Source organism: Ictidomys tridecemlineatus, chromosome 9, assembly GCF_052094955.1.
Source record: "Ictidomys tridecemlineatus isolate mIctTri1 chromosome 9, mIctTri1.hap1, whole genome shotgun sequence".
NCBI lineage: Eukaryota > Metazoa > Chordata > Mammalia > Rodentia > Sciuridae > Ictidomys > Ictidomys tridecemlineatus.
This window is the reverse complement of record NC_135485.1, coordinates 62,038,342-62,064,485: the sequence shown is the minus strand read 5'-3', so window position 1 is coordinate 62,064,485 and position 26,144 is coordinate 62,038,342. Positions and strand designations below refer to the sequence as shown.

The 26,144-nt window shown below is 33.9% G+C and overlaps 1 protein-coding gene across 2 annotated transcripts in view; it reads left to right on the top strand.

Moving 5' to 3' along the window:
* Prkg2 (protein kinase cGMP-dependent 2) overlaps positions 1 to 26,144 on the top strand; it is a 103,834-nt gene that overhangs the window by 20,900 nt on the left and 56,790 nt on the right. For both annotated transcript variants that reach the window (XM_078021463.1, XM_078021462.1), the window contains exons 3-7: positions 8,628 to 8,794; positions 11,935 to 12,048; positions 13,442 to 13,547; positions 17,122 to 17,185; positions 24,443 to 24,520. In XM_078021463.1, coding sequence (XP_077877589.1) covers positions 8,628 to 8,794; positions 11,935 to 12,048; positions 13,442 to 13,547; positions 17,122 to 17,185; positions 24,443 to 24,520 — 529 coding nt within the window. The remainder of the gene's footprint in view (positions 1 to 8,627; positions 8,795 to 11,934; positions 12,049 to 13,441; positions 13,548 to 17,121; positions 17,186 to 24,442; positions 24,521 to 26,144) is intronic.

The following is a 26,144-nucleotide window of genomic DNA, read 5'->3' as shown; positions in this document are numbered from 1 at the left end:
GACAACTTCAAATTCCCTTGTGTTTTCTTGTTTACAGCTATATTTCTTAATAAATAATCACCAGGGGAATATTAAACAATACTGATGCCTAGGGAGTCTGGCTAAACAATATTCCTCTAGGGAGTTTGGTTCAATTGGTTTGAGGTGAGAGCCCAGGTGTATGGATTTATAAAACCACCATTGAGGACCCTTGTGTCATAGGAACAGCCTTCCCTGCAGCTGATTCTCAAAATATTTAGTTTGATGATCTAAGACCAGTACTAATTACTTACACTTAAAGGAATGATTTTCCATTTATACCAAGTTGCCATGCCACACAATGAGGATTATGCATATCATTGAGTGTGTCAGATTAATTTCCTTGTAACTTTTGGTTGTTTTCAACATTTCATTATCAAACCCTGTTCTTTGATGCTCATGGGAATAGGATTATCTGCACAATCTTAAGAAAGAGAGAGAGAGAAATATTTGTTGTGAGCATGAAGTAACAGCAAACATGATTACATTACAACTGTGCTTGATCACATGGGCAACAGGTAAAAGAATTGACAGGAGTAAGTCATGCCTATTTTCTGATTATCCACAGAATGACCTCATCTTTCTCATGCTAGTTTCTTCATTTACAAATCTTTGCTTTCATTAGGTATGTTTTTGTTGGTTTATCACTCAGAAAATTTTATTGGAGGGAGGATAAGAAGTAAAGAGATGATACTTTTCCTGTTTATCATCTATTCCTTATTTATCAGGTGATTGACATTTTGGCTCAGATTCTTGTCCATTTACCGAGTATATTTAAACAAAGAGAGAGAATTTGAATGTCCTTCAGCTTTCTTGATTTTGTTAAGTTCCTAATGTGTGCCAGGTACAGTTCTAGATGTTCATCTTCTTAGGTAATAAGAAGATGCAGAAAGCATAGTCACATGCAGAGTTGAAGATCAGAATTTCTTCAAGAAATTAAACTTTATTTCAGTCTTGTGTGATTATTATTCTAAAAGACTGGCGTTGGAAGGAGGAAGGGAATACTTTTTAAATGGCAGGATCAGGGAAACCTCCAGAGAAGAGAAAATCTTGAGCTGTTTTGAGGGAGGAGTAGACTGCAGGGTGACAAGGTTAGCTGGCATGTTTGGGGACAGTTGTAGTTCAGTGGGCCTGGGAGTACTGAGCACAGGGAGACTGAACAAAGCAGAGGGACTAAATTGTTAGGAGTTTTACCCACATTTCAAAGGATCTCCCTTGATGAAGACAGGTTTTAAGTAGAGAGAATAGAGTTTTTACAGCTGTTCTAACACTGTTCTCAAGTTTCTGGTAACTATCTGATTAATCAGTAATAGCTAACCCTTAGGTAGTGTATTTTATGTTCTAGGTGCTGTCTTTAGTGCTTTATGTTGTTAACTATTTTAATACTCTTTGAACTCCTGTGACCTGTAGACTATGCGTATTATTGTTTTATAACTGGAAGACTTAGAAGTTAAGTGACTAGCCCCAGGTTCCATGTTAGTATGTGACAGAACTTGGACTCAAACCCGGGCATTCCAGCTCCAGATCCTGTGCCTATATATAACAAATACATGTTATTCTGCGCTTTATACTTTTACATATAATCAAGCTATGAAATACCATACAAGTAAAGCTGCTACATGACCTTTGCTCACAAGAAATTCTTGATAGATATGAAAGAATGCAGAGTCTCCTGGCCCCCAGCTTTGCACTGAGACTTATGCAAAGAAGGTTGCAAGATAACATGGTTTTACGTGACAGAAACAGAGAACCGAGACTCGTAAGATACCGGATGGAAAACAAAGATTGAGAGCCTCACACTTCAGGAACTAGAAGTGAACTTTGACATCAGAAACTTTCTGAAATCAACTTAGGATGGGAATTTATTGCTTGAAGGAATGTTGATTATGTAAGTTGGGGGTATAAAAGGACTAAAACAGGATTACTGATATTGCCTCTGATGGGTATGAATTTTGAAATCCAGCTCTACTGGAGGAACTTTGAACTGAGTAGAGGGTCTTGGGAAGTGCCTCTTTGTTGCTCTGTGATTTCCAAAACTTTTCATGTCCCATTCTTTTCCCCAGGAAAAAATCCTACAACTACTTCCAGTGCCAACTACTTAATACTATTATCATTATACTTAATACTATTAGCACATAATAAGTATTTAGTGCAACATTTTCTAAGTTCTAGTGCTTAATATTCCTGTGAAGTAGGTATAATAACTGTGCCCTAGTCATAGATGAGAAATCTGGGATTCAGAAAGGTTAAGATACTTGTTCATGATCATGAAGCTAGGAAGTAGCAGAACTGAGATTTGAGCCTAGGATTTTTTTACTCCCAAGCCATACACTTTAAAAAATATTTTATTGAAGTATATCAATAATAAAATGAATACATCCATGTAACCCCCATCAAGAAATACATTACCAGAATCTCAGAAGTCTCCATCCCCCTTCCAAACTCAATCCATTATCCACTCCAAAGGCTGCTACTAGCTGTATTATTATTGCTCTTGACTATTTTGTTCATATTTTTGAACTTTATTTTAATAAAAATGTAGAGGGTCTACTCTTCAGACTCTGGCAAAAAAAGATTAGTGCTCTGTCTGATATGTGAGGGGTAAAAATTTGCTCCCAGGATGTAGGCTCTTCGTTCACCTCACAGATTGTTTCTTTTGCTGAGAAGAAACTTTTTAGTTTGATTCCATCCCGTTTATTGATTCTTGGTTTTAAGCAACATTAATTTTTTTTATCTTTTTATCCACATCCATGGTATATTCCTCCATTTATTTAGGTTTCCTTTTATTTCTCTGTTTTGTACTTTTCTGTGTAGAGGTCTAATACATCTTTGTTAGATGTAATCCTACATAGTGGATGTTTTTATTTTATTTTAAGTTATGTCATTTACAGTTTTTATTTTTAATTGTTTGATGCAGATTTGAATGTAGAAATGTAATTAAGTTTATATATTGACTTTTTATCCAGTGATATGGTTGCTGTCACTTATTGATTTTGATAACTTATCTATACATTCTTTTGAGTTTTTCACATGCATGACCACCATGTCTTTTTGAATGAATGGCAGTTTTATTTTATTTCTTCTTTTCCTATGTTTGCATATTTGATAGTTTTTCTTCTTTTTGTTTCTTTTTTTTTCCTTACCTAATTAAATTTGATCAGACTTCCAATTCAGAGTGGAACGGAAATAGTCCATTCCTAATATCTGGAGCTTTCAGTGTTTCACGATGTAATTTAATGTTTTCTGTTTGTTTTATAGATGTTTTATCAGATAATATTTCCCTCTATTCTTATCAGCTATAATTTTTTAAATTTAAAAATGATTGCAGGTATTTAATTTTATCAACTACTTCTGCATCTAATTAGATATGCTATTTTTTCCTTCTTTATTCTTTTCATGTGGTTAATTTCATTCATTGATTTTCATTCTGACCTAAAATATTTATTTTACATACTTTTTCTTAATTTTGCTTTTGTATTTATGTTTTTAGGGAATTAACTTTCAGTTTTCTTTCTGTTAATTTGGTTTTTTATTATCAGGCCATTCGGGCACTATAGCATGAGTTGAGAAAAATCCTTCTTTTCTGTTTTCTTGAAAAGATTATGTAATATTAGTATTATTTTTCATTAAATGCCTAGAAAATTTAATGGTAAAGTTCTCTGGATCTAGAATCCCTTCTTGGAGTAGTTTCATTTTAATTTAATTTGTTTATTGTCAATCATATTTCCTATTTCTTCTAGCATTCTATTTATTATTTTGTATTTTTCTAGGGAATTTTTCATATCATCTGAATTCTCAAAATAGTTGTTGATATTGTTCATTCATTTTTTCACTTCTGTAATATCTATAGTAATGTCTTCTCATTTCCAGTATAAGTAATCATATTCTTTCCTCTCCCCTATCTTGCCAAGAATTTATCAGTTTTATTAATCTTTTCATAGAAACTATTTTAGTACTGTGTGGATTTTCTTCATTGTATTATTCCTTATTTTATCATTCTGTGCATCTTTTTTGTTATTTGCCCCCTCTTTCTCCTTCTTCTCAGTGTCATTTGCCATTTTCTAACTTTTTAAGAGGAATAGTTAGGTAATTTTATGTATAACATTTTCCCTTTCTGTTATATCTACTTAATACTAAAAATTTCTAAGCATCATTTTAATTACATTTTATAAGTTTTGATATATTATAGTTTACTATTCTTTATTTCAAAACATTATTTGATTTACCTGGTGATTTAATTTTGATCAGTGGGGTCTTTAGAAATGCATTGTTCAATCATAAAAAATTGAGAATTTTATATTTTTTGTTATTGTTTCTAACTCATTCTACTATATTCAAAGAATATATTCCATATTATTTTGATCTTAAGAAATTTATTGAAACTTTATGGTTTTTTTATGGATCACAGTATGGTCAATTTTCATGGAGGTGTATATACACTTGAAAAGAGTACATATTTCAAATATATTAAATATAGACTTTAAAAATATCAATTGGATCAGGAAATTAAGTAAAATTTGATAATCAGTTATTTAGATCATCTAGTTTCCAATGTCTGCTTATTTCTAATTATGTGGAGATATTAAAATTTCCCAAAATTATTGTGGAAGATTAATCAAGTTCTTTTATTTTGTCAACTTTGCTTTATATAGCTAACTAGGTATATAGATAGAATATTTGCATATTCCTGGTGCTATCAATATGAAATATTACTATTTCTAGAAGTTTAATTTTTCATTAAGGTCTACCTTCCTGTAGCAAAAAAAAAAAATTTCTCTTTAGTCAGTGCTTAATATATCTTTTTCCATTTCTTACTTTCAAGTTTTCTATACTGATATCTTTAAAGCACTTCTCTTTCAATTAATATTCATTTGGTGTGTAGTTTTTGTTTTATTTTGTCAGTTGGACAATCTTATTCAATTTAGTCAGCTCATATTTAATACAAATATAAAATAATTGTTTAAATTTATTATCTTACTCTTTATTATTTATTTGTCACACTTATTCCATTTCTTTTCCTCTACTTTGTTGCCATTTTCTTGGGTTAAGCATATATTTTTCTATTGTATCTATTTTTTGGCTTTATAGTTAAGCATTCTTTGACTAATATTACATTATTACTTTAAATTATTTGCATCATTACTCTATTAAAGTTCTAATATAGATTAGTACCTTTATCAATTCCTGGACCTTCTATTATGTTAACTCCACTTATTGTCTCCCTCTCCTGCAGTTTTTGCTATTTTCATTCATTTATTTATCATACGTTTTAGACTCCACAACTTATTGTAATTGCTCTTTCATAAAGACAGGCTGCCTTTAGTTACCCACATACTTCCTTTTTCCACCGCTTTTTCTTTTGCCAGTTTTCATCTGGGATCATATTCCTTCTATCTGGCGCTCTCCACTCTTACAAATCTATTGTCAATGCAAAAACATTTTTGAAAATTTGCTTTCATTTCTGAAGGGTTTTTTCACTTGGTAAAGATTTTGAAATAGGCTCTATGAAACACTTTGAAGATATTCTGTTGTGTTCTAGCTTCTGTTATTTCTTAAGGTAGATTTATTGGTGGTCATTTGAAGGCAATGTGTCTCTTCATTTCTTGTTGCTTTTTTGAGTTTTCTTTTTGTATTTTGTTTTCAGCAATATGGTGGGCCTAGATATGGTTTAATTGTATTTATTTTGTTTGGAGTTTATAGTACATCTTGTCTGTGGTTTGTCTTTTCACTGATTTAAGGAAATTCTTGAATATGATCCCCTACTATGTTGTTTTATCCCAATTATTTCCTTAGTGTCAGGGGCCCAGATTATACACATTTAATTACTCTGTCGTGCCTCCTATGTCTCTTACTTTTTTGGGGGGGAGGGAGGTTGCTTATTTCCATTTTGTATTCTCTCCAGTTTGCCTTATAGTTATATTATTATGCCTGTACATATTTAGTTTCTAACTCTTTCTACCTTTATCTTATTAGATTTTAAAGCCATTTATTGAGTTCTCAGCACCAGATACCAATTTTTTTAGTTTTAGAATTTCCACTTGATCTTTTAAAAAAAACTCATGTTTCCTGTTCACATTCTTCATTTTGTCCTTGATTTTCTTAAACGTACTGGTTATAGTTATATTGAAGTCTGTTCCTAAAAAGTTCAATATCTTATCTACTCTGGATCTAATTCTACCTATTGTTTTTCCTCCTGGTCTTTAGACATTGGATCTTTTGGTCTGCTTGGTAATTTCTGATGTCATGTCAGATATTCCTCAGGGAAGAACTATAGAGGAAATTTGAGATTTTTTGTGAGCTTCTTGCAGAAAAGATTTACCTTTGCTTCTGGCAGGCAATGGGGCTGGGGAAAATTATTGTAAACAAAATAGGGTTTTGGTTTTTGGTACTTGATTTACACTTTGGTGCTAGACTGTTTTGATGAGTCCGGTTTGGCTAGTCCTTACCCCTAAGTTGTAGCCCTTCATTGTCTCACCTGAAATCTTAAGTGTTGATCAGGACCCCTCCTTCATCATGTGGCTTGAATGCCAGCTTTTGTTTTGTTTAAGGGGAGAAGAAATTAAATCAAATTAGAAGAGAAGACATGCTCCAAGCCTTAAGGTAAAGTTGGCAGTCTTAGAAGACAGGATATCAGCCTCCTATAGAAAGCATTTGTTTTGGGTACTAATGGTACTAGATGGGTAGAGTGGAGCTATGGTATGGGAAATGGTGAATACTAGATCATGGGATATGTATATTTTCTTCTCTGGAAGAAATGGTATTTCATGGTACCTCCATGGAATGTTAACAGAAGTTAAACAAAATGAACTTTAAAACGGCACCAAGGTTTGGGAAATGTTGTTTTAAGCATATTTGTTTACTGCTAGACTTACTTGATTTTTTTAAGCGTGCTTGTTTCTAAAACTGCTTAAACTCAGCACACTTTCCCATATAATAAAGCAGTGTTTCTTGGAACATACTTTGGGATATTGGAATGTGTGGGCACCAAGGAAATATGTGACTGGAATATCATATACTGTCATGAAAAGGCACAGAAGCATGAGCTTTTTATTTTTTGGTATTGATCAAAATTCTACCACTTGCACCAAGAAGATGATCTAACAAAAGTTTTCACTCAGTATCTTTTAATTGAGTGAACTGTTGCTTTAGTGGATAAAAGAAAAATGGGACTAGGGTGAAATGAGAATGAAATTTGTTGGTCATTTTTTTTCTAGGAAGATCCATCTGATAATATAGTACAAGAGGAACTGTAAGGAAAAGAGGATAGACACTGAAAACCCAGATAAAGGTGTTAAATTTCTCTAGACCTGGGATTTGGTTTTGGACTATGGGGTCATCTTTGAAGATAAAAAATGAAATGGAGACTGGTGATACTTTGTTCAGGAAATCAACAACATTTGTTGGTTTTTTACATGGAAAGGAAGTTCTCAAGGTCTTCAATGAGCTTGGATGGCTCTGAGGATGATTGGGTCACTGTGGGGAAGAAGGACAGTCTATATATGAGACCTCTTTCTGTTTCCTGCATGTAACCAAATGGTCGCTGGTGGGATCTGAAGACAGTGACTAATGCCATGAAGTCTTACCTTATGTTGAAGAACTCAGAAAAAGATCACTAGTTTTCAAACAGTAAATATAGTGTTCAAAGCATTTGGATGAAAAATTTTTTAAAAAAAGCTATTTTAGAAAATTAGATAGTAAGTACATTGTGCAAAGATTCAGAAAGTTTCTAAAGCATTTTTCCTTCCAGTTCAATAATTATGTGATATCTACAAATAAAGTATGTATGTGGGTTAAAACATTTCAGACTGATGATAATTGCTATTTTAAGCTACCTTTCCCCCTCAATAGAAAGCAGAGTGTTCTAGAATGACCAAGCAAGACTTGAATTTGGGGAATGACTAGGGTGTGACATTGCAAATATAGGTTCAGTCTAGAAATACTTAGAGTGGAATCTAAGGAGGTAAAGATTTTCACCATTACCCTCTATGTCTGATCAAATCTAAAGAGCCTCACAGGAGCCAATTCTCCTCCTCAGAAGAGGCAGTGGGTGGAATAGAAACAGCATAGACTTCATCACGGATTTAGATTTAAAACATCCAAGGAATAAGTTGATTTTTACCTCTTAGTTCACTTCTCTATAAAACAGAAATAGCATTTACCTCATAGGATATTTGTGAGGATTAAATAAGATATAAATAAAGCCGTATGCATACAACAATGAATGAATACTGTGTTGTAGTCCCTTAACACAACTTCTTCATATTCACCAGACTTGATTTTCATCTGAAAATTGTGTGTCTTTTGGTAGGGTTATTGAGAGATGCTACATGTGTGGTGATAGAACTAAGAATAATATTAAAATTCGTGTAATAATAACTACCAGAAAAATATGGGAAATAATTTTGAAGAGTTTTACATGTAAGGTATTAGGAATCATAAGGATGAGATATTTGGTGGGGCTAAAATTATTTGTGTTCTTGAAGGAAAAGTTTTAAGTATATTGGTAGTGATATTGAGAATCTGAATGAATTAAATCTAGATAGTAAAGCTTGGTTTTAATTAATAAAAAATAATTAATTGCAATTAACAATTCTTTCCCATTACACCAGTGAGAAGAAGCTCATTACAGATGCCCTTAATAAAAACCAGTTCCTGAAGAGACTGGATCCTCAGCAGATCAAAGACATGGTGGAATGCATGTATGGGAGAAACTACCAGCAAGGCAGTTACATTATTAAGCAAGGAGAACCAGGAAACCATATATTTGTGCTGGCAGGTGGGTTTTGCAGATTTTTTTCAGTTATCCTATAACAAATGTTTTGCTTATTGTCTTGTGATTTTTTTGCAAACACTTATAAAAGTACAAAACCAGTTTCTCTATTTGTAGAAATCTAATAGAGTGAGTTCATGAAAGGCAACATCGTTAATCTAATCATCATGCTGGCAATAGTTAATATTTACTGAATTCTTTCTATATATCTGATATTCTATTCAACACTCAGTTGGGAGGTCTTGTTTCATTTTCTTACCAACCCTATAATACAAGTGCTGTTATCTTTATGTTACTAACAGAGAATATGTCCCAGGAGGTTAAGTAAGTTATCCAAGGCCACACAGCTCATAAGTGGTGAAGGCAAAATGCAAATTTAGGCAATCTAACTTATGAAACATATTTTTAATTACAGTGCCACCTGCAAAAAAAGTGCTTCCATTCAAAATACAGCTGCTTATGTTTAGTTTTAGATAATTATACCAGGAAAAAATATCGTGGTTTTGGAAATGATTTTGGCTATATACCAATGATTTCAAAGGATAATTTAGGTACATTTAACCAACAGACAAATCTGTAGAGTGCCTTACAGTAACAACTGGTGTTTTTAGAACTAATTAAATGGCTTCCTTTATCTATGATCACTTGAACATGCATACATGCTAGAAAGTTATATAAGGACTACTCAAAAAAAATTTTAGATATAGAAGCGAGAAATTATCTGAGCAGGGATTATGGTTATTGGATGCCTTGTTAAATTCTGAATTGCCCCAAGCCTAGGAAAGAAAGTTAAATTGGTTTACCCAGATGGTGTGGTAAATTGAGATATGCTGTGATCTATTTTATGTTGGAAGTTCTTGATAAGCTAAGCAGTTGCCTTTATTCGTATTTCCTTGGGACCTTAGGTGTGGGACACAAGGTGCCTTTCTAAACAATCTAATAGTCATGTATTATTCTATTTATAATGTACAAAAAATCATTTTCATATACTTTGATTCTTTAAACATGCTACTTTTATAGTTATTTGTGTATTATTTGCCATATATTTTTATAGGCAGCTTTAAAGTCATATGGTCATTCCCAAGTAATAATTCTATTCAACTAGTGCATTATAGCCTTAATTTAGTCAGTCTTTATTTTTTAAATTTTAAATTTTTTAATTTTTAAAAATATTTGCTTACTTTCTTAGTTGTAGTTGGACACAATACCTTTATTTTATTTATATGTGGTGCTGAGGATCGAACCCAGGGTCTTGCACATGCTAGGCAAGCGCTCCACCACTGAGCCACAACCCCAGCCCATAATTTTTAAAATTTGAATAATTTATTTAACCCAGTATATCTAAAACAGCCTTCAGCTTTATAGGTCAGGTGATCTGGAGCAATTTTTCTCTCATGCAACTTTTCTCTTGGGCATTTTACATCTGTTTTAGCCACACTAGAAAATTCTGGGAAGAGAAGATAGGTCATTAAGTAACAAATATTTGTGAAACTTGCTAGGAGAGCATGAGAAACTCATGTCAGCCCATCTTGTTCCTTGCCAGTTAACTCTGATGAAAAACTTGGGGAGGGAAGAGGTTGAATAGACGTCAGCATCTATGTTGCTATTGAGATCAGAGATATAGCACACATGGAAATGGAAATTGGATGGTTTTTTATTTGAATTAATTATGCTGTCATCTAAAGAATGATTTGCCTGGTTTAATTATCTGGTTGAGTAAATTAATTTGATAATTAAAAATCCTCCTTTGTAGAATATAGCATGAATAGCAAATAGTACAAGCATATTAACTTAGAAATTCGGTATTCTGTTTAATTCTTCAGCATTACTCAGGTCCCATGAACCATAACCAATTAGGGAAAAGCCTTAAAATGCACTAATATCTGTAATATCAACTGGACAGTACCACTAAGTGGCTTTGATAGAATAGAATTAGCTGTAATGGGAAATTATTACATTGCATATCTAATCTGTGGGATTTTGAACCAAAACAGAGATTGCTTTTTGTTTTTCTTATGAATTATAAGTTTTATCAGAATAAGAATCTCTGTCTCTTTTGTCCACTTTGTTGCTGTGGCATCTGAAACAGTTCCTGGGACAATGAAGGTACTCAGATCAGATTTGTTGAATGAAAGGATGGACAGGAGATGACCCAGATCTACACAGTGGTAACTTAGGAGAAAGAAACTAATACTTTAAGGGAAGGGACATTACCCTTTAAGAATTTGGGTACTTTTGGCTTATGAGTTTGGTTAGATATGATTTCATGTGAAGAGGAAGGAGATGAGAGCTGCCAGGGTAAAAGAATTGTGAATATCTTAGTTTTGCCTCTCCCTTCCTTTCATCTTTGCCTAAGTACAGACACGTGCTGTGCCAAACACTCTTGCTAGTGACTTGCTTTCATGATTAATAGTTATTACATTTAAATGCAGGAAAAGTTAGATAACAGGGAGGATCATGAAGCAACTTGTCCAAGGTCACACAGCCAGTAATTAGTAGAGCCAGGACCCAGAGCCAGGCAGTCTGACTGCAAGACAAGTGCTTATACCTATGACACATCATCCTTCTGTCACTGTGAACAGCTGTTCTGTGTTTTCAACACCATGATGGTTGTATTCCTAATAAGAGATCAATTATTTCATGTACTATGATTTGCATAAGGTAGAATAAACTTTAAACAAAACACTCGGCATTTACCACTTCAGGGAAGGAGTTTTGTTAGAGTGATAGCAATCAATATTAGTAATGGCTGATGTAGCATTTCTTATGTGCTACCCATCATTCTATGTTCCTTCTTGATATTAACTTATTCTCATGACAAATATGTGAAATTATTATCTGGCTGAGTAACTTAATTTGGTAATTAAAAATCCCCCTTTGTAGAATATAGCATGAATATTTCCCCATTGTTAACAATGGGAAATATTATTAATACTCCCATTATTGATAAGGAATTTCAGACAGAAAGGGTACCTTTCTCAAGGTGAGTGGCAGTGCTGGTTTCAGCTGTATTTTTAACCACTGTATTACAATGAGAATAATAAGATATCTTACCTGGATGATTTTCATATATTTGGTTGTTGTTTCATTTACAAAATACAGATTGATTTTTATTATTTGTATCTGTCTTAAATTCTACTTGATAGAGGGTCGACTAGAGGTGTTCCAAGGAGAGAAATTGCTATCATCCATCCCTATGTGGACCACATTTGGTGAACTAGCCATTTTATACAACTGTACCAGGACTGCCTCTGTGAAAGGTAACAGGAGATGAAATGATGTCTTTGAATTCTTGCGTGGTGCTAGAAGATTATCTTGTTAAGTCAGGTTTGCATCTTGGTCCAACCTTTGTCTTTTAGTTTGCCCTATATGCTCTTATTCATAGAAATGCTATGCCTATGATAGGATTTATATGGAAGCATTTCTCTAAACAGTTCAAGTTAAAAGAACTTTTCTCTCAGGTACCTGTGTATACAATTTAAAAATGGCTTTAAACTAAATGATTCCAACATTTTAAAAATTGCCATTTCATCTTTTACTACGTAGACATCTATCACTAGCTCATTCAGAATGTTTGCTCTTTAGTTTCCATAAGGTTCTGATTAGAAAAATTAATCAAACCAAATTAATTAAATGAAAAAATTAATCAAATGAAAAAAATGTAAGCATCACAAAGGATGTGAATTAAAGAAATGAGAGTTTGCATGAATGACTTTTAGGATTTGTTTAAGTAGTTCTACTGATTTTATTTTTACTGATTTTATTCATGCAATCTTGGATTTTCTTCAAAATTATTTAGATGTGGTGTATCTCAGTGTTTGAGACTGGGTTACATATATTAACATGCTGAGATATTTAATGAAAATGCAGACTCTGGGGCTCCACTCCAAATATGAAGAATTTCTGGTCACGAGGCCCAGGAATCTGTATTTTTAGGAAGACTATCATGATAACTCTAATTCACTGTAAAGTTTGATAAAGTGGATCTTTAGTTTCTGATCTATTTTGTAGGTTCTCATTACTCTATTTTTTTTATCCTATAATTGTAATTTCATTTAAATTATTTTTAAAGCTGTTACTTCTACTCTACTTCTTTTTGGGATCTTATGCTTGCCTTTAATATCTTTCCTATTAAAACTGTTTTTTTGTAAAAACTGTCTTTTGTAACTTCTTTAAAAATTATTCGTAAGCATTTTATGTGAATAACTACAGAGATCCTTGAAATATATAGGCTTTTTGTGGCAACGAGATCTAAACAACATAAAAAGACACACAAGAAACATACACATACACACAGAAATCCTTAACTACAATTTACCTGCCTGTGAATTCTTCACTCTCTAGGTTGGCCACAGGTTGACTGGCCTTCTCTAACATGTGTCCTGATGAGGGAGTGTATAACTGGAAATTGAAACATTTGAATATCATCCTAACCGAAAGATAATTAGAAAGCAAATCTTCCAATTCCAAATCATGGTACATCTCAGAGCCAAAATGATTTATAAAATTAATATTTATTTTGATGCTTCCTTCCATTTGCATGTTTAAATAATGCATTTTCCAAGAAATGCAAATTCACCCTATTAACATTCTGGAAAGTTTTCTTGATGTGATGCTAAATAATGTTTTGTTATTTTCTCCATTTTTCTAAAGCTATTACCAATGTTAAAACATGGGCATTAGATCGAGAGGTTTTCCAGAATATAATGCGGAGGACAGCTCAAGCTAGAGATGAACAGTACAGAAACTTCCTCAGAAGGTAAGAATAATACTTTGGGAGAAAGTGCAGCCAATGTTGTAACCATAGTGTGGGTATGACTGTTTTATCAGAATATTTATTTTAATATAGTTTCTCCCATTTTCCACATTATTAAACCAAGGAGCAAAAGTATTTCCTTGCAATAAATGCTAGTATCAGTAAAAAGTATTACATTTAATCCCATTAGCTTTGTGTATTGATTTATTTCTCTTGCTAATTTTTCCCTTGTATTCATGGAACCATAGTGTATAGTATAGAAAAATGTACAAAAAAATCCTAAAATATTCAACAGAGTGTTCACTAGACTTTGAAAGATATATGAAATTTGAAAGAGGCTAGCAAAAAGATATCCCTTCTAATATTGCTTTGCTTAGAATAATATTAAAATTAATTTAATTTACTCTCCTTGCTTTAAATGAGACATTCTTTTTCTTTATTCACAAAATCACACTGTCTTCCAAATTATTAAATTATTTGTAGGAAATTAACTTGCCAAAAACATTACTATACTTGTCGTGATGACATGGATCCTTGAAACATAAATCATTTTGTGAAATATTCTGTACCTCAATGACTTACTTGAATGCATGAATTTATAGAGAAACAAATATCTATGTAATTTTAAAAGCCAATTCCAAATTGGATAAAGTTTTTGAAAATCTAAGTTTCTTAAACTACTTTTGTATCATTTTTGAGAGTTTTGATAGTCTCTGAATCTGTAGTACATTCTGTAATGAAATGTTACTTATAAGTGTTAATAATGCATTGCATAGTTTCCAAAAATAAATTCTAAGTTCTTCTGAAGTACAGCATAGTGATTTCATCTTGCATTATACGCCTTTGAAGTCAGTGATTTGGGGATGTATAGTGCCTAGCATATATTGAGAGCTCAATAAATCCTGAAGGAACACATTGTTAATCAGTAGGACATTGCAAGTATCAGTTCTCATACAGAATTGTAGTGATTGACCCTTTCAAGGGCAGTAATGGCTCCTGGCAGAAGGGCGATAATGACAAGCAGGTGCCTTATCTGATAGCCAGCCAGTGCTTAGTCATCATTTTGTGGGATCTCCCTGAATATAGGTGATCTCTAGTCCAACAACTGAGTGACACAGGTCAGCATTTAAAGCTAATAAGCCGCACTTATGCAAGAGCCAATAAAGGATACATAAATAACTAGTGCCCAAAGGTTATGTTTGAACATCTGAGATAAAACCTAAACCACTACATGCAGAGCAGTTAATTCTCCCCCAAGTCCAGTATGTTCCTAGTGGAAGGAGCTTAGATAATGTACTAAGATACATTCCTTCTTTCTTTCCTTCCTTTTGATACTTCATTCATTCTTTCAATTTATTTCCAGGTAGAAAATATTATAAACTCAGATGGTAAATAAGATAAACCTGATGCCTGCCTTCATAGACATACTAATATTTCCCCTCATATCCATTTCCTCACTGTGCCCCTAAGGTGACAGACTTACTAATGTCATAGATCCCAGTTTGGACCAGAAGTTAAACTTTCATACTAAGTATGTGTTAATCAAAGACAAGTTCTGGTTATCCTTTTATCATTTCATCAATAGGGAGACAAACTAGCAAAATATATTTTTCTTTGTTTCATAATGTACAGTGAGCTCTTTCTTTTTTCATTTCCATTTTTATTATAAAGTCTGTGATATATAAGATGTGTGGTCCTTATGTAAATTACAAAATATCACGACACTAGCCATCTGATGACTGGGTATATAGTCATAGGAAATGAAATAACTTTGTCAAAGAGACATCTGCATTCCCATGTTCATTGAAGCACCTAAGTGTCCACCAACCAATGTACACATAAAAAAAATGTGGTACACATGTGCCATGTAGCCATGAAAAAAGATGAAATTCTGTCATTTGTGACAACATGGCTGGAAATGAGGATCATTATGTTAAGTGAAATAGAAAAACAAGAACTACATAATCTCACTCATGTGTGGACTTAAGAGTTCATCTCATAAAGTTGAGAGTAGAATGGTGGTTTCTGGAGGCTACAGAGGGTAGGAAAAGGGAGGGATAGGGAGAGGCGGATCAGTGGGTACTAAGGTATAGGTAGATAGAAGCAAGAAGTTCTGATGTGCTGTTGCACAGTAGGCTGACTATATATAATGAGAATGTAATAAGTATTTCAGAAAGCTAGAAGAAGGGATTTTGAATGTTTTTACCATAAATAAATAATAAATGAGAAGATAAATATTTCCCCCAACTTGAACATTGTACAATGTATATACATGTACAGAAATATCACAGAGTACCCATAAATATGTAACATTTTAATATTTTTATATATCCATTAAAATTTTAAAAATTATAGCAGAATAAATGTCCATGAAACTATTATTCAATATAAGGAAAAGAAGATTAGCAGCATCCTTGAATTTTTCATGTGCCTCTTCATGTCATTTCCTCCTGAATCCCCTCTCCTTGAAAGTAATCTGCATTTGAAAGTTTAGTGATCATATCTTTTTTTGTTTTTTAATAGTTTTGCCTATAGCTTAACTTTATGAAAATGGTGTTATTGTTGCAACTCAAGTTTTCACTAAGATTCATTTCTCCTATTGTAGAGTTTTATTACTTGGCTCTAACACTGTGTAAATGTCTGTTCTCCACTGAGGTTTCTTCAGTGTTTTGCAATTACAAAGGATACGGGTGCAAACCTTCTTATACATGTGTCTTGGCCTGTGCCTCCTGGTGCATGTGTGCAAAAAGTCAGTCTAGAGCTCTCTGCCTTTACAAACTCAGATCCAATTGTGCATTTTTCGGAGTAGCATTATTTTTTCCTGTAGGGGTGTCACATTTTAGATGGTAAGAATAATTTATTTTTCTTATAGGAATTATATTAACAGTCCTGAATTAAAATGGGTAAAATAAAAGAGAAATTTAGGAGAACAATTGAATCATGTTGATTGATTAATCATACTGAAATTTCTGATATTTTAAAATAATAGTTTTCAGCATTCTACTTCTCTCTATATTGTTATCTGTAACAATGTTCCTATTACATGCCTCTGGCTACCATTGATTTTTGAAAGGACAACACAGTATGACTAATAATCAAAGGTCATTTCAATATTAATTCCCATGTTCCTCTGAATTCAGTCTTTATTTAATCACAAGGTTTTGGATGAAAATCTGATCCTCCACTGGAAGCAGAACTCCTTACCCAAACTAATAGAAAAGATACTGAGATATGGAGAGGAACACATTTATAGATGCTAATCACTTTGAAAACCAACAACGACAATCAAGTGATTTTTCCTCTGTTAGACAGAATGTGATTTTTCCCCTTGATCTTACTATTTTTATTTATTTACTTATGAAATTATACATATCATATTATGTAATTTCTAATGTGTATAAAATTCTGTTATTTATGTGTTTTCTGTTATTTAAAGGTTTACCTTGGAAAACTAGAGTGCATTACAATTTTTAAATAAATATAAAAACTTTAGAATCTATATAATGTATATTTGTATATTTTTAATTAAACTCAGAAAGATATTTATATTAAGGAAAGATTTCTTTTGATTTTGAAGTGTATCCTTGCTGAAGAATTTACCAGAAGATAAACTGACCAAGATCATTGACTGTTTGGAAGTGGTAAGACATTTAAAGTACATTTCATTAGAGTTTAGAATCTGGTTGTGTTATTAGCACTATAAATGAATAAAAAGGAAAAGACAGTAGATCACTATTCTGTAGAGACCAGAAACATTTTTCTATTGTGAAAACTTAGGCTAACTCATGCTGAAATAAGAGGCTGGGGAAGAGTTAGATTCTTTTGAAATGTATAAAAGGAAATTGGATTTGCATGTGTAAAGTGAAATTTGATTTACATATTTTAATCTTTTTAGTATATTTTATAAAACTAATCTGCCTTACTCAAGAGGCATTTGATTTTTCTGCAATTAACATCACAATCCCTTACAGAGTTTTCATAGTAGAAAGGAGTCAGTGAGGCATAATTAGGAAATGGAGCACAGAAAGGGCATGTTGGTGCTTCTGGTGACAAGCCTCTGAATCAGACTATGAAACATTCTATACTTGAACACTCTAGGCCAGGAAAATACATTTTAAGAAACTGTACTCAAGAAGCACTTTACCTATATTAATGTCTGGAGGAAAACGGCATTTTGGAATGTATTCAAAACTCATTTTAGGCATCACCCAGATGGTTGGTTCCTGTCCAAGACTCTTCACGTCTTTTCGTGAATAATACTTCAATGACACATACCTTGGATGCTAATGATATGCATCTTATGAAAACCTCTTCGGATTTCAGAGATTAAAATTCAAAGCAAATAACCTCTCTAACTTTCGTGGGGGTCAATTTCATTGAAACTAAAGTGGATTTTATGGAATTTAAAGGAGGTAGGGAATGGCAAAGAAGTCACATGTAGATTTTAAGCTTTAATAGAGCTGTTCTCAGTGGGAGGAATATAAAAAAGCCCTACAAGGCTGATTGTTGACAGATTCATGCCTCTGTCAATCACAATATGCAATGTAAAATAATATCTGTTGAGAAGGGAGTAGGAACCATTTCATCCTTAAGTGTAAGTGACACCAGTAATGTTTCCATTTACAATTCATGGAACCCATCCAGCAGTTTATCTGGGACAGACCGTGATGACACAATGCCTGGCCTTGTGTCCCCATGGGGGTCAGATATGAAGTCATTTTCAAGAAGACTGCTTATTCTGCATCTCTTGGGATTTCCCCAATGTAACATAAACCAATCACAGATGTTACAAATTAATAATTCATCCCAATTTCTGAGGATTTTTTTTAAAGCTAGAGAGACCCTATATTTTTTTGTTAACCAAGGACATCTGTTTTTAATATAAAACTAATAGAGTAGATTCACCAGAGGGGAATTCCATGCTGACAGCAAATATGAAAATTTAGTATCATTAAAATTAAATGGTAAATTAGACATATTTAAAACAGCCACAGGCAATAGCTACAGAACATATAGATGGGGACTCGAATCCAGTATTAATTAGCACACAATTCAAGTTTGAGTCTCATCTTTTAAAACACCTTAGAAAAGCTTTACCATATCTAAGCATTTGCAGAAAACAGCATGTTTTATAAAAGGCTCTTTATTCATTACCTGGCAAACAAATGTGTCTCTGTAATGTGTGAAAATTCTCAGATGCAAAAGCAATGAACAAGGGAGTAATGGAATCTCTTTAGCTCTCAGAAAAGCACATACCTTACCACATAGCTTGGACTAATGACCCGTCCACATGGTCCGACAATGATCTATTCCTAATGCACCCAAGTTATGACAGAGCGCCTGCTGAGTTCTAGGACCAGCTGTACCACAAACTGGTTCCATAATCCTTGAGAAAATAGAATCTGTCATGCTGTTTACGAGTTGATAAAGGGAGTTTTTATCCCCATGTGTATGTGTTTGGGAGGGTGTTGGGTGGACATGGGGGTGGGTATCAGAACTTCCCATAAAGAAGCAGTTGGCCTGACATGTTTAAGATGTAGACTGTTGAACACTATTGAGTTTCTAGACCCAATGGCCCCCATTGTGCAGTGCTCCAATAGCATTTCTGACTCTAGCTTAAGTCACTGAGATCATTTGGTTCTGGAGGCAGACGTTGTCATTAAGCCTTTTTGCATGTTCTCATGGGGGAATGAGTGGGAATAACAATAACACACTCACTGAGGTGCTTAAGATAGTGAAGTCATAAAGCATGATACAGATTTGGGATGGAGATTAATGATTAATGATGCTGGAAACCATAGTGTGACTATTCCCCCTGCCATTATGCAGAACAATATAGGAGAGGAAGGGGTTTCTCTTCCCATTCACAGATCAGTCCAGAAGCATGGGATTGACTGTGCTGTCTGAGTTACAAGCCCCATGATGAATCATGAGGTCACCTCACTGATTGTTACAGAGCTCTGGTATTTGACCTAGTGGCCTTGTGCACCGCCACTCTGACATCTTTCACAAAAGATGTCATTTTTCACATCTTTCACAGTTGAGAGGGGGTGAGTGGATTTAGAGTAGTGTGGAATGTTCTTATCCTTCCTTCTTCAGACTTGGGGGCCCTTTGAAAGTTAAAAGGCAGGTTCCCGGGTAACATCCTTCACTTACTGAATCAGCAACTTTGATAGAGGCCCCAAAATTCACATTTTTAACTTTTAATGTTGGGATACTTATGCTTACTAAAGTTTGAGAAACACATATATGTTTATGACTAGAATACATGTATTCAAATTTCCCCAGTCTGTCACTTCATATAGGAATTTTCCATTTTTAATCTTTTTTTTTTTTGTTTTTCAAAATTTAGTCTTTCTTTCTTAAAGTTCCTAATAACAGTTGGATAAGCCAGATAGTTTTCCTCATTTTAAGGATTATATCCTGAGTCATGAGAAAGCTGAGATCATTGTGGATTTTGCCAGTTTATGGACTAGTGAGTTAAAGGTGGGGCTGCTGGGAGTTGTACAAAGTTCACCAGTCCAAAGTCTGGAGACCAGAGTTTGTGGTCCTTTCTCTGTCACTACCAGTTGTCCATTAATCATAATGAACATATGTAATGAGATTTCTAGCTATAGTGTCCTCTCATTACAAAACAAGAGGGTTGTGGACCACATCTCTATGGGCTCTTTCATTGTTTATATTAGTGAATTCTATGTAGTTGACTTGCTCAAATAGAAATAATTTCTGCTGGTTTTTATTTTGTAGGATCTAGTTCCTTGGCAATAACAAATCGGGTGCCAAATTAATGCTGAATGGTTGATAGGGTCCAGCTGATCTAGGTGTATCTCTTTTAATATTTCTAAGATTGTAACTATTGTACTTGGAAAAAATTACTAATTCTCTATGTACCCAAGTTTGTTTAAACTACTTATACTCAAACAACTGTAAGCAGTTTTTTAAACAAATTTGAGAAGTAGAGAACTGAGGCACCGAGGATGTGTGTGTGTGTGTGTGTGTGTGTGTGTGTGTGTGTGCATATGTGTGTGTATACTACATCTTGTTATAAATTGTCAATACTTAATTGTAATGAGATTTCTAGCTATAAACTATATACTCTAAGGAAGTCTAAAATGCTTCTTTTTCCATCACCTTTGAGTTTCTTCTGGTTTCATATAGTATTTTTATGGGCACTGTATTTAGATTTTTGCTAGATTATCATAGTATAAGCATTTTATGTACAACAAAAATAAAATCTTTCCACCTTTGGCTGTTGCTGTTTGTATAGTTTTCTTGTGATCTCTACCTATTTTTCTATCCTGAAATTAATTGATTTTTTTTTCATACACTAAGTACTTACTTTCCAGGCTTCTTGACATCTTCTTTTAAAACATCTTATTCAGACTGTGGGTCATGAATCATTGCTAGGTCATGAAATCAGTTTAGTGGGAACTTTAAAAAAATCAGAGTAGTAAGTATCATTTTGAAAACCATGCTTTAGTTTCATATAAATGTATGTGTTCACACTCTTATGTGTGTATTGAGTGTATATGTAAAATATATTTCTTACTGAAGGTAAGAATAAAAAATGCTTGAAAACTTTGCTCTACAGGTCAGGGTCTATGGCTTCTTCTGAGAGACCCCTCTGCAGTGTAACCACAAGGACAATAACCACACTGTTTGCGTTTCTCTTTTTGGTCTTGGTGACCACCCTGGCTTGACTGGCTACTCTCCCTGGTTGACAAACACTGGGCAGTCCGGCATCACAGCCAGTACTTACCACTGTATATTTTTGGTCTGACCTATTTCCACAGCCTTTTCTGATCTATGAAGTTACTGTCAATACACTGGGAGGTATTATTTATCTTCCTCCCATGGTCTGGGGTGACAAAGAATCATCCCTGGGAAAAATACCACGAGGAAATTTGTCCCTTAAGAAACAATGAAGCTCTATCTCAGGTATCCTTTCAAGCTTTTCACCTTCAAACTTACTGATTGACAGGAATTAAAGCTGTACCTCTATATGTACCAAAGGCTTTATAATAATAGAAGAAAAACCTAGCAGTGCCTCAAAAATTCTCCATGTCCTTCTGCTCCATGTGGGCAATGAAGACTGAGATTGGGATGAGGACAAGAGAGACTGAAGGGCAGTCTATTAGAAATGAGAATATAAAACATGACCCCAGCAGTTTTATTAAAGAGAACTGAACATTAGTTAGATAAAGACAGCAGGACTATGGGAATGAGGTCATCCAAAAGGGTCATAGTCATTGCCATTTTAAATTTAAGCTTGTCTACAGTGAATGTTTGGGATAAATATAAAATGAGGAAGAATGAAGAGTTAGAGTAAGTAAATTGATGCAAAGAAATTTAGAAAATGGCAGGGGGAATAGTCACACTATAGTTTCCATCATCATTAATCATTAATCATATAAAAATTTTGGTCTGACAGGTGGATAAATACAATTCTGCCTCCTGTTCATTTGACAGTCTAGGGAGTATGGCTCTATTGACTCCACATAGTCATTCAGGAACCCAGACTCATTACTACAAAGTCCTTCTGGGCTATACCATTAAAACTGGGGGAAAGTAGGAAGATACATACATGAAAGGGTTCTTAGACCTTTTTGGAAAAAAGGTACACATCACCTCTGTTTTGATTCTTTTAGACAGAAGTTGATTATATGGCTGCAACTAACAGCAGGAATATAATTTATCTGGATAACCATATATTCCTGTGGAAGACTCTAATGACCACCTTGCACTCTCTTTATGGGAATTAACAGTCACCAGGTGCCTGTTCTGTACCAAACATTCCACCAGATCTTTTAGCTGCACTATGTACCTATGGTAGATGTGCAATATTAATTTACAGACAAGGAGACTGAGGTCCAGAAGATAATATTAACTAAGCAAATATTATCCTCCTCTTCCTTAACATGGCAATTACTAATCAAGCATTTGCCATGTTTAAGATTATTTTGGTACCTCAGAAAACATTGTCTTTCATTGGCTTATTATGGTAGGCAGAATGGTTTTTCCAATATCCATACTCCAATCCCTGAAATGTGTAAGTATGTCACATTATCTGGCAAAAGAGTCTTTACACATGTACTCAAGGTTTGGGGCTTTAAAATAGGAGATTACCCTGGATGGGCGAGGTGGGGTGAATATAATTCTATGAGCCCCAGAAATCAGAGAATTTCTCTGACTAAAAGCAGAAGTGGAAATCTGAGAGATTTCTGGGGTAAGAACTGGACCCTCCATTGCTGATTCTGAGATGTAGGGGCCCCAGGCAGGGGGACAGCAGAGGTGTCCAGGAGGTAAGGGTAGCTTCCACAGATAGCCAGTGAGGAAATGGGGACCACATTCCCAAAATGAATTCTGACAGTGACCAGAATGAGCATGAAAGCCAATTCCTCCCCTCGCCCTTGGCATCCAGAAAGGAACACAACTCTACAGACACTTTGATTTTATGCCATTTCTGAACTATGCTGTGGCTGGACTTTCTGACCCACAGAACCTAAGATAATGAAAGGGTATCATTCTAAGCCACTAAATTGGTGGTCATTTGTTTCCACAGTAGCAGAAAAACTAATGTACTTTTTTAAATCTTCGAAGGTAAATATTCTTATTATAATTTTATGGATAGATGAAAGTAAAATTCCGGGTAGAACTAGGATTTGAGTCTAGATCTGTATGGCTTCAAAATACTTTTCTACCCTAAAATATCATGCTTCTTTCTATGTAATGTTGAAATGTCTTGTAAGATGTACATTGTGCTATGAAAATAAAAGGTATGTTTATTAATATTAAACAGTTGTAATAAATATTGATATTTATAAATATTAAAATTAATAAATAATATTTAACAGTAATAATAAAGATTTAGTAATGTTTATTCCATACAGGTAAGTTGTGTTTAAGAGTAAATGACCAGAAAGGTATTTAAAAAACAAACACAGAAGTTGTTTAGTTTGAAATTATTTTCAAGTCTAAAAGAAAAAAGAGACAGCAAGCTATTATGTGTTAATTATATCTTTTTAAAAAATTAAACAATCCCATTTTTGTTTGTATAAATAATTAAGAGATACATTTTAGTTGTATGATTTCCAGACAAGATCCAATTAAAGCAATATAGAGGCAGACAGTTTAATCCATCTTTTGTTTTCTCGGGTACTGAATTGCTCTTTTGGTCTGACAGGTGGATAAATTACTTTTCCCTACCCAATAATTCTCCAATCACACAATCATCTATAAATAAAGGAAGCATTCATACATAAAAGAAGTAGGAGGTCATTTGAGATTTCATGAAGATGGAACTACATTTAAAGATAGAATTTATGTGTAAAAAATTCCAGTATCTTTATGATCTTTTATGATGATGAATCTTTGGAAGTAATATGTATAACATAGTGATTTAGTGTGTATGTGCAATCGTCCCAGCAGTTGTTGCTCTCCAGGAAATTAGAAATTGAGGTTGATATTCCTAATACCCATTAAGGGTGATATTTTCAACTTATTATGTGATTGTTTGCTCTTTTCTAAATCCTGGACCTCGTTTTCAGACTGTTACCCATCACTGTGCGGTTTGTATTTAGATTATGTAGTTGAAAGTGCACCAGTGCATAGAGATTGCTGCCTTGCTTTTGCGTCTCTTCATGTCGTGGTCTCCATACCTGAAATTCAGTATTCCAGGTGAATTTTTTCTGTGAAATAAAACATACAAGTGCAAAAGTAAAGTAAAAGTCACCTCTTGTACAGTTTATGATGGCGATGTAAGAAAAACAGATATGGTAGACCAAAATTTAAAGAAACAGGTGTGGAGACTCATTTCAGAAACCCAAAGAGTCCTGTTTCCCTGTGTCTTCAGTTGTACATTTTTGCTGAACCTCACGTCTTCTTTCTCATCCCAATAGGAATACTACGACAAAGGTGATTACATCATTAGAGAGGGCGAGGAAGGGAGTACCTTTTTCATTTTGGCAAAAGGAAAGGTAAATATTAATTAAAACTTACTTAAAATAAATTTTTTAAAAATTAATCATTTTGCCATAAATGCAGCAATATTCTGTACTGCAGCATAAGATAGTCTCTACATTGAATGCATTTGGAGCTTCCTCCAAAAGAATCTTCTGGGGTCTACCTGAGGGCTGGGTTTGAGGGTGGGTGCCACAGGAAACTTGTGGTGGGTTCCAGGTGAGATAGTCTCCTTTTAGTGACCTTATGCAGGTCACTTGACTTTCTTTGGATCTTGATTCCTGGTGTACAGTAGCTGGATTGTTTCTGAGGTTATTTCTAGCTATGAGTATGTGATTCTCAGTCAGCTCCAGGATCCAAGAACAGGGCTGGAACATTTTTCTAACAGATGTGACAGGTGGCAAGTGGAGGGGAATGAGCTCAGCAGCTGGGGATGGCAGTGGTCAGGCATTAAACTATAGAACCAATAAGCTTAGAACTTAAATTTGTATGCAGTAGCTAAAATTGACTTAGATACTGATGAAAATTTTATATTTATTTACTTTTTTATTTATATAATTGTGAATTTAAATTTATCTTTATTTATATATTTCATATTTTATATTGTTGATTTATAATATTTATATAATTTTATTTATATCACATATAAAATAGGTCTTTTTCTTTACCTAACTATGAATAGATAAAATGTTGTCAGTTGTTCCTATGTTGACTCTAAAGGTTTGTCAGAGACAAAAAGCATTTATGAAATACTGAAGGAATCAAATCTCTTGAGCCCCTGTGTCTGTCAGATATTTTGTGTATGTTCCCTCTTCCATGAAAGAGAGGATTGGGCACTGCCTTTTGTAAACTGGTTTGTGGGTGAACTTTGAACTGGGCCCCCAGTGAAGAAAAAACATGAACAAAATAGTTTCGAACCTCTTATTCGTCAACAGTGAGAACCACATCTTAACTACTTCTCCCCTACTTGGACCTATGCTATGAAAGAATTCTTGCTAATTAACATTTGTACTTACTATCATTATTTTTAATTTTTTTAATTTATTGTAACATACATGAGTGTCAATCAAAAATTCTAATCAGCATGAAACAACATTTATTACTGTGTTGAATTAAATAATTCTAGCCACAGATATGAAATATTAAAGTTTTGTTTTGCTGTGCTAGAGGGTTTTTACAGTTTCCTGGGCCATGGGTTCACTTGGAGATGCCCACAGAAGCTGTGAACCATTTCCAACCCACATTTTGTATCCAGTTTTAGTAGATACATATAGGATTTGGCAAATCTGTGGACACCTGACTTAGGACTCCCGATATTCAACCTTATTCATTTTTTGTTTGTTTTTGTTTTTGTTGTTGTTGTTTGTTTTGGTGGTACTGGGGATTGAATCCAGAGCCTCATGCATGTTAGGCAAGTGATCTACCACTGAGCTACATTCTCAGTCCTCAACTTTATTCTTGATTAATTTGTCAATTCTTGTTAAGCTTTCTGGAGTAACAAAAGTTCCCACAGGACCATTATTATTTCCTTTGAGAATGTCTTGGAAGGAATCACTAGATTCACTTTTAAAAATTAACTTTAGGAGGTAGGGTTTAAGTGGAGAATCTTCTTCTTTCAGAAGATAGTCCTTTGTGTTAAAC